General features: G+C 25.1%; 2 protein-coding genes across 2 annotated transcripts in view; both read right to left on the bottom strand.

Annotated features, from left to right (window-relative positions):
- Positions 1–2,526: 2,526 nt before the first annotated feature.
- Positions 2,527–6,217, bottom strand: LOC108687522 (chymotrypsin-1-like). Its single transcript, XM_018193307.1, has 5 exons — positions 6,094–6,217; positions 4,415–4,586; positions 3,632–3,890; positions 3,303–3,425; positions 2,527–2,707 (listed from the first exon to the last, which is right to left on the bottom strand). Exons 1-5 carry the CDS (start codon positions 6,143–6,145, stop codon positions 2,573–2,575), a joined length of 741 nt encoding a protein of 246 aa, XP_018048796.1. The 5' UTR covers positions 6,146–6,217; the 3' UTR covers positions 2,527–2,572.
- A 3,863-nt stretch (positions 6,218–10,080) lies between these two features.
- Positions 10,081–10,651, bottom strand: part of LOC108687521 (chymotrypsin-1-like) — a 19,222-nt gene continuing 18,651 nt past the window's right edge. Inside the window, exon 6 of the mRNA XM_018193306.1 lies at positions 10,081–10,228. The gene's annotated coding sequence lies outside the window, so the exon portion shown is untranslated. The remainder of the gene's footprint in view (positions 10,229–10,651) is intronic.

Below are 10,651 nucleotides of genomic sequence, written 5' to 3'. Positions count from 1 at the left end.
ATATTATTTCTTATGTGAAATAACCCATGCTCCTATAGTCAAAATCATTTAAATATAAATGTTATTATACAATAATAAAAAAGACAACCGGAATAAATGTGCCTATTTCTGCAATGCTTGATTCTGACTACGTGAAAACGCGTTTTGAGTATAATCGCATGCTCATTTTTCGCTGGCTGTATTTGTTTACCATATTTTAGAAACATTAAATAAAGTTTTTTAATTGCACTGATATATTTTTACTACTGATTTCTCGGGGTATCTCATATTAGGAGCATAATTTTTTTCCGATTTGCTCATTTTTTACATTTCTTTAATTTTCAAAACAAATAGAATTTGAAATGTTAAAATTCTGATATTATCATTTATCCTAGTCCTATATTTTAAATTTTTACTTTCTTGAATTATATTTAATAGTACATAAATTTATTAAATAATTTTAAAATTTATAGTTTTATGTATCGCTTATAAATAAAATCGCAAATTAACATTATTTTTTATTGGATTATTTTTTGTGTTTATTTTATGTGTTTCTAGACCGTGTACTTTAGAATATATGATCTATTTGATCTATCTATGAATGCTTCGAAGTATCTTTTGATTGGTCGATTACTAAAATTCTTTCTTCTGATTGGTGATCAATCAAAAGCTTCGAAGCGTCAAATGGATTATGCCCTTTTTTATATTACGCTTAGGATTGAAGGCTTAGGATTACAAATTGAGGATTAGAATTCAGTCAATTAGAACGAAACGAATTAAAATTAATTATTACTTGAATGGTCTAATTTTAATCCTTAATTTGAAATTCTCAATTTTCTTATGCGTAGTGACATTAGTCTCGTAAACTCACTTCAAAGTGAGGTTATGAAACTGTGTTGACATGCAATAACTTTTTATCAAAGCAAATAGTGACGTCAATGACTGCGTTCAACAGAGAAAATTAATTATAAGTTAGTGGTTAATGATTCTTTCATATGATCAGTTCTTGCCTTTAGTTCTTCACTAAATCTAAGTGTAAGAACGATTCGTATTAAAGAAATATTATGCGCTAACTGATTAGTTTTCTTTGCTGAACGTAGCCATTAAGTTGAGTGTAAGATACTTAGCTTATTTCAGACTCAATTTCATTTGTATGTAAATGGAAAACTATGCTTTTCTTCTTCATCTTCTTTCTCTCTCTCTATCCCTCTCTCTCTCTCTCTCTCTCTCTCTCTCATTTTCTCTATTATAAAATATTTATAATACCTTACAAAAATTTGTATATTTATGTGAAATTGTATATTTAATATGTTTATGTAAAATTGTATATTTAGTGATATATATCACAGCAATAAATATAAAACAAGCGAATGTACGTACTTTTGATCGTAAATTTATTGCTTGAGTTTGAAATGAAGCTGATGAATAGATGCATTCATAAGTTTATATATACTTCTGATATAGTTGCAACAAAGATATAAATCACATTTTTCTAATGTTTATTGTAAATATGTAAATATTTCTCAATGCAATATTGCACAACAAAATATTATATTTATAATTTACGATATGTAACTTATTAAAAGTGGTAGTCTTAATAAAATTCTCAGTTATTACTTTTCTGTCATAACTTTTCTTAGAATAAACTAAAGAATAAGGGCTTATTTCTGTTCATTTCTGATGAAGTATATAATCTGTGGTAAATTTTATTTCTATCGATTATTATATCTATAATATTTGAGTCTACGATATCGTCAATAGAATATGTATCACGTGTTCAGAAATCATCAAAAAGAATCATAAATCTAGATGGCCAAAGTCCAACAAATTTATAATAGACATAAATAAAGACAGAAACTTTGTAAAAAAAAATAAATTTAGTAAAATCTTGAATAAGTCATAAATAAAATTCTATATATGTTAGAATATATATTATATTTAAATATTGGATACTGTACATAATTTAACATTTTAACTACCATAGCAACCACCATTTTAAATGTGATGTAAACTTTTGTGAAAGTTCTATCATCCATTTACAGATAATATCTTTATTTATTTCAGATTAGAAATTATTGTAATAACATTGTAAATGAGAAATATGTAATTCGAAATCTTATTTGTAATAAGAGAACTTAAGGTGAAAATTACTTACAAATATTTAATTTTATGCGCCGTGCCAATTTTAATTTTTAAAATTTATTACATAATCATGTATTTTTAAGCTTTTTTTACTGAATTTATTTTATTTTTAATAATATATCTTTCAAAAAATTTTTTTTCGCTAAATTTATCAAACTAATTTATAACAGTATCATACAGATATATCAATATTATATAATACTTAATATAATATTAAAAAAATGATATTATTCGTTGCGGATAATTACAATGACTGAGAATCTTGGAATAGAAACAACATTGATGATTGTTGTTTTGTTATTTACATTATTTGATAATTTATTTTTGATAATTTATTTAATTGAAAAAAAGAGCATACATTTCGTAGAAATAATTTTATAAAACTATTATTACTGTTATTTTAAATTATAAATTTTGTAACACCAAATGGTAATAAACAAATAAATATCTCTTAATTTTTCAAATTTGCTTTGATCCAAGACAGGAAACTGGATACACTTGTGTAAACATCTGGTTCTCCAGAACAGGTGAAGGAAGCGATTCCAATTTGAACTCCGTTAGCGACCAAAGGTGCACCAAGATCATTCTTGAATGAAAATGAAATTAATATGAAAATACTGATATATAAAATGAATATATAAAACTATTATATACAGTAGTAATTAATTACTTATTATTGCAAATTATTATTATAATTATTTAAACATAAGTAATTTAATTGGTATATAATGCGATCACTGTTTAGTATTATACTATTCCAATATTAATATTTTTTTAGAAATATATATTGAAGATGTCAATATATCAATTCATTTGAAAATGCAAAAATTTAATCGATATAATTAGATTCTTTTCATATTATTTATACAAATATATAAAATTATAGCGCAGTAAAGTAGAAGAAATGAAGTTTTTTTTATTTTATTATCCTATAACTTTTTTTATTAATAAATATATAACATTTGCTTTTTATATCGTTACTCTTAATGTCTAGCGTTTCGATTTTTAAAAAATTTTATAATCATTTTTATTTCTGTGAGATGTTTTTACGCAATATTTGTGTGATAGATAACGTAACAAAATGATAGAATGGCATCAAAGGTTAGAATCGTTTAATCTGTTGTTATATCAAAAATATATATAATTTATTTGTTGTATCATATTAATAATCGATGGCTCACCTTGTATTCATTCGTTCTATTTTGAGCTGTAGTGCAGATATGACTATCTGTCAGTTCCCAATGCCTTTTCGCGCATTCTTTTTGCTTATCAATTATCAATTCAGTTTGCTGTAAGTCTCCATTCTAGAAAGGATAATTCCATTAATTGTTACATCGAATATCGGACGAATAAAAGCAGCAGAATTATGATTGTTAGTTATCTTTTTACACTTATTACTTCTAATTTTTTGTTATATTTATATAAAAAGAAAATAATAAAATTACTTTAAGAAAGAGTTTTTTCTTGAATACATATAATTGGATAATTTTTGTCGTAAATTAAATATTACTGTTGTATTTGTCCATCCAGATAATATGCACGGCTTGCCTTCGAAATTTTTATTGGATTTTGGAAGATTTATCGGATATACTAGTACATTGCAGTGATTGATAGGATCGCTAAGGTGAATCAAGGCGATGTCATTAAAGCATAATAATTCGTCGTAATTTTGATGGACGTTAATACTTCCTACGTTATGACGATATCCTGTATCATTTAAAGAGTTTATGCCGACATGGACCTGTATTTTAGCTGAGTCACACTCCAACCTAAGAATAAAAATATATATAAAAATATTAAAAATCCATATCTATTAAGAACAAATTTTGAAAGTATTTATTATGTATTTTATTAATTGAATATCAGAAATATAACAGAAGTTGTTAATAGAAGATTGATTGCAGAAACTAAACATACTTTGGTGTTTAAATGATATATTTCATGTTAACGAAATAAAATATTCTCTCTCTCTCTCTCTCTCTCTCTCTCTCTCTCTCTCTCTCTCTGTTCGGTTTCTGCTATCAACCTCCAATTTGCTGTTAAATTATATCGTTAAGTTCTGCAAGCAAAATATAAGTTGATTGAATACTTAAATGATACTGAATTTGTTGCAATATCTAAGTAAATCTGCTATCAATTTGTAATCATAGATTTGTTTAGATATTATATCTGTTAGCAGTTTGCTTATTGAATACGTACACATTTCATATACTGTGTCTATTTAATAACTTCAAATTAGATTTACATTCCAAAAATAATGTATATTGATAAATATTTAGAATATTCAACATACGCAATAACACATTTTGCTGAAGTTAACACATTAAAATCATCAAGAATAGATCCACTGCATATATGTGTGCCGTTTACTCTTAATGACACTTGATACTTAAATTTTCCGATAGGAGCCTCAATAACATCCTTAATGTCGATAGGAGCATTCTCACTTATGATAGAAGGAGCTCCTTATTAACAAAAATAAATTAATTATATTAATACATATGCAACATAATATCTGTTACATTATTACAGTAATTTTCCAGTAAAAGATACAAATCGATTGTCTCTCATCGAATAGTGAATGAAGTTAGAATAATTCCTGTGTTGATTTATGTCTTTTCTTGGAAAACATCTTATATACATTAACTTTAGAAATTAAACATTTTGTTTATTTTATAACTATGAGTTGTTTAGAGAAGTTACAGTTTTATTTAGAATATAAAATTTTTATATCTAAAGCAAAAACTTTACTGTTTATTTCACATTAATTTTTATTAAGCACATATTTAAAAAATGCAAGAAAATGTACATACTTTACGTTGATATAATTAATTATAATTAATTAATTTGTTTATTCATGATATTAATTAATACAGTGCTGGAACTTGCTGCCGATTGGCATTTAAACTGCGAGCATATTGGTGAGATAAGGGAACCAAATTAAAAATCATCTGAAAGTTGCAAATAAATTCCAGCATTGAATACTAATACATGTACCACTTATTGCATCAACATATTGATCAGTATGTCAGATTTCCTTCTGTAATAGACGGTGAACGATTACATTTGTAAAAGTTATTGATCTATTATATTTTATAAGTGTCATGTTTGCTAGAAAAATCATTATATTTATATAATACAATTATATTCTATATAAATATAATAATTCAATGATATGTTGACCAATATATTGATGCTACATTCTGCACATGTTGGCATAGGATATGTTTAATTCTCTTTCTTCCGTTCTCTCTCTCTCTCTCTCTCTCCCCCCCCTCTGCCCCCTCTCTCTCGCTCACTCATTTTCTTTGTCACATATAATAGTTATAATAACTTAAAAGTATATGTAAATATTTCCAGGAAATGAAAATAATTAGTTGTAATTGTAACTGTCGTTATTAAATGTTAGTTACTTAGTTGTCGTGTGTAATAACGTTGCGAATAATATTAGATTGATAATAGATCTGTTGTTTATTCTTGCACTCTCTGAATTGGCGCATACAGTGCAATAAAATAAAACAAATATATATTTATTTCATTTCAATGTACAATGTGCATCAGTTCAGACAAGATAGGAATAAAGAACAGACTTCATGTCCCCAGAGTTGAAATAAGTTAATAATTATTTATTACGGATTGAAAAAAAAGTCTTTTGTCACTGAAAATGATATGATCGCGATTTGTAACTCGTTTCTTTTTAATGTAATTTGTAACGATGTAATTCTACGGCATTACTAGTTACTTTTTCCATTAATAAGTAATAATAAGTTTCAGTAAGTAATACGTAATGGTGAGAATTTACTTTTCAAGAAATTACTTTTCAAAGTGATTTTTCTTAGTGTAACTATAGCTTTAGTTAATCATTATTATAGTTATAAAAAATTGCAACATCATTATGAAAAATTGTTATTGTAAAACGTAACAGAAAAAGTAACAGAAAAGTAATTCTTCCATTTCCTGATAAATTCATACCTTCAATAGCGTATGCCAGAGCGACAAATATAAGCCAAGCAAACGCACGCATCTTTAATTGCAGATTTGATGCCTGATATTGAAGCGAATAGATGCATTCAAAGGTTTATATATGTTCCTGTAGTTGCAACAAAGATATGAATCTTGCGTTTGTGAAGTTTTCCAGAATTTTTCTCAACGCAATATCATATGATAAATTATCGTTACTACTATTCTATATTCTATACACATGTATTTTACACATGTGACAAATATCTTAAAATACCTTATAATCTCGTTAAATGTTATCTCACTCTTCACGAAAGTGTCGATTAAGTTAGCATTGGAAAGTATTTCTACTAGATAGGACATTTCTAAGGATTGCAATATCTCGAATTTATTGCTATTGTTCGACTCGTTCTAAACTTGACATTTTTTTAGTTTGATAATAATATATATAAGTAAACTTTTTTTATTTGCCGATAGAATTTCCTTATCTTCGGTGATTGCTGACTTAGTTTTGCAAAAGTTCGATTTTCATTTCCGTTTTATGTCAGATATCAAACAATATTATTACAGCTATTCATTCTAATCGAGATTCTTAATATATTTAATTCATTTTACCCAAGACTTAAATTTGATTGAAATTGGAAGCAATGTTTTAAATTTTTTGGACATTAATATTATTAACAATGACAACACCCTAAAATTTGATTGATTTCACAAATCAGCTTTCTCAGGGAAATACTATATTTAATTTTTTGTCTTCGCATCGATTTAACAAAAGAGAGAAGTTATCATTGGCACGACTGACAGATTCTCTTTTTTGTCGCATTTGAAATTCCACATACAACAAAAATTTTAATTTTATTATTAAAAAGCTTATCAAATACTGACATACTGAATTATTTTAAATTCATATTTAATTATCAGTGTTAAATCTCTTTGTTATAAAAAAAACTTTTAAACAAACTTTAAAACAAAATATGAATATCAGATTTCGATCACGGGAGGAAAAACCATCTTTAGGATAATGGCAATAAATCGTAAGCAGTAAGCAAATTGGCCAATCACGGTAGAGTCCGTAAGGTCATAACATAAGCGATAGTCAATGCAACATGTTGATTTCCTTATTGCTTATGTCTTACTATTTTGAGTTTTTTGTATGCCTTTACTATTCTATATATTCAGAATGTTTCTGAAAATTTAGGAATATAATTTGGAATTTGAATATAAAATCAACATTTTATAATTTTAATACACTAAGCAGGTTGATTAAAGTTCACATAGGTTTGCTTCCAAATAATTCAAAGAAAAATGTGATATATCATAAATCTCATATAGTAATACAACTTAAGTGGATCAAATTGTGAGGAAATTATCAGAATTTTAGAACACATTAAATTTCAGGAACCACATCAATAAAAATATTACCTCCTAATCGAAAATCACTTAATCAGATCATAGATTATATTAGAATCACTAATTTGATTGGTCGAATGTGAAAATTTTTCGGAACGATTTTTGAGTAAACGTCTGACGTCCGAAATGATATTTATTAAATTACAAACAAATAGTCTAAATTTACAATCAGACACTAATTGTTTTAATCATGCATATGTAGATGTACTTATAACTTTTAAATCTTATAAATTTTAAATCTTATTTGAGTATTTTACAGTCTTGTTCTTCATGTGAGACTTTTTTTTACTTTCGTTGGCATTATTTCACATTTTAATTCTTAATACTTCTTAGGCGATTGCAAATTTCTGTGAATTATGTACACTGGCCATGAAACAAAATTATGCAGCTGAGTGGGTATTCGTCTGGTAGACGAGAGTGTAGAGATTTTTTTCTAATACTTGTATTTTGCTGAGGATGTGTATGGCCTCAATGTGGCAGAAACGGTCAAATTGTAAAGCAAGTTAAATATAATTTTTATAAATTTAAGTATGTTTTGGTCATTATATTTATCCTTATTTGTCTGATTTGTTTACAATTGTTACTTATATTTTACATTTTACTTTTTGGATGTTAAAGTTCAATTCTAATTAAATTTGCAATTTTCATTGATATCTTTTCTTAGAACAATTGGGATTGAATTCTGATAAAGTACACATAATCATTGTTGATTTGAGTTTATCAATTGTATAATCGAGTTTATGATATTAGAGAATTTTTGCAATAACATGAATCCAGATACGGTAAACGATAAAGTCTCATTATCCTTTTCTTAATTAATTGTTAAGAAAAAGATAACTTGATCTTAGTTCATTGTATCTGGATAAACAGCATTGCGAAAACTCCCTATTGTTAAAGTAAAGTATTATATGCTTAGAAAATCAATGAATTTTGTAATATAAAAATAATTACAAATCTATTTACAAATCTACAGATGAATAAATTTACAAATAAAAATTAAGAGTAGAGAACTTATTTTTAAATAAGAAATAAGAAAAATAAAATAAATATAGGATAAATAAATACAAGTTTAATAATATCTCAAAATATAAAATATAAAATTATTTGCAAGAATAAATACTGTATTTAAATCATGAATAATATATTTAGTACTTTATTAACCTAATTAGAAATGATTAAATATATTCTTAATATTTATAGAAATATTGTTAAAATGATGTAGGTTTATTAAAGACATAATTATTTGTATTTTTATTTTTTTCTTTATGCTTTTATTTGTTTCTTGAAAAAAGGATTCTATTATTTTAGAATAATAGTTTTATTTGTATATATATTTAAAGGCTTTGTACGTATATTTAAAAACTCCCTATTATGAGATAGCAACGTTTCTGCTGAACTAATAAACGCTATCTATTAGTTGCATCATGAATTTATTGATTTTGGATTGAAAACTATTTAATAGAACATTTATTATTAGATCATGCCTATGGTCATTGTAAAACAAGATTTTAGAATTTGGATGTCTTCAAGTTTTTTTGGGATGAACTTTCAAACGTTGTTTATTATTTAATAAAATTAAATATTTGGCAATAAATCTTTCTTCATGTAGTAATAGAGTAAGATCGTACTAATAGAAAAATATGAAATTTGTTGGATTGTTTAATTACAGAAGTTAGATTTAATGATCGTAAAATCATAAAACGTGGAAATCATGCTATGAGAAATCCAGGATATTTCTTATGTGAAATAATCCATGCTCCTATAGTAATAAAAATCGCTAAAATATAAATGTTATTATACAATAATAAAAAAGAAAACCGGAATAAATGTGCCTATTTCTCCGATGCTTGATTCTGACTACTTGAAAACGCGTTTTGGTTATAATCGCATGCTCATTTTTCGCGCACGCTGGCTGTATTTGTATTTTAGAAACATTAAATAAAGTTTTTTAATTGCACTGATATACTTTTACTACTGATTTCTCGGGGTATCTCATATTAGGAGCATAATTTTTTGATTGTCCGATTTGATCATTTTTTACATTCCTTTAATTTTCACAACATATAGAATTTGAATTAAATTTTATAGAATGTTATCTTAAAGCTTATTAAATTCCCTTTAAAATGACCTATTATTTTTTAAAATTCTGCCAACAGATTTCTAGCATTTACAACGAAATGAACTTGATATCTCATGATAGAGACCTTTCTTCTATTTTAAAATGAATATTATAAAAAAATATAATATAAATAATAAATAATAAATTTGATTTATAATATATATATTTTTTTATTTATTGTGATTATTTTGAGATAAATATATTTTTAGTATATGTTAGATTTATAATCTGGTTTTGCATGATTTATAAACATTTGGATACTTTTCGGTTTTGTGCTATTCAGAAAGATTTTATACTGAGAGAATTTATACTGAAATCAGTTTGGTTGTCAAAGTGTTATTTGAATGTTTTATTTAAGCAATGTGTTCATTCAAACAATTATCGCATTTAAATAAAAATATTGTTAAGCTAATGTAGAACGCAGAAAAATAATTTCTTATTTTTAATTAAAAATTTATACATTTAAGTAATTATTAAAAAATTATTTTGAAAAATGATTTTTTCTTTCTTATTCATAAATATAATTATAATTATTATTTATCGTATGTTAAACTTGTTAAACGTTTTACAAAATATACTTTTGCAATTTTTGTATAATAAAGAATATTAATACATTTAAATAATAATATATGTCCACTATCTTCTTCAGATCTCATATCTTATAATGTCCATATCTTAATATTGTTTCACTTATATTGCTTAAGATATATTGTGTTTTGTTTTATTATTCGATAATATTTTTTAAAATCCATTTCAAGAGGCCACTCTAGTGTATACTATATCGCCATCCCCGAACACATAGCGTATCAAAAGGGACAATACCAATTAGAACACCATTAGGAACAAGAGAACCATGTGAAATTCCTTGAAAGTTTAATAAATACATCTTTAATCTTAATTATTTATTAGAAATTAAAATTTTATTTATTTAGTTTAATTCACGTTTTACATTTAATTAAATGAAATGTTAAAATTCTGATATTATCATTTATCCTAATCCTATACTTCAAATTTTTATTTTCTTGAATTATATTTAAT

Source organism: Atta colombica, unplaced genomic scaffold (assembly GCF_001594045.1).
Source record: "Atta colombica isolate Treedump-2 unplaced genomic scaffold, Acol1.0 scaffold207, whole genome shotgun sequence".
Taxonomy (NCBI): domain Eukaryota; kingdom Metazoa; phylum Arthropoda; class Insecta; order Hymenoptera; family Formicidae; genus Atta; species Atta colombica.
The sequence above is the reverse complement of the archived record's forward strand: the minus strand, read 5'-3'. Positions and strand labels throughout refer to the sequence as shown.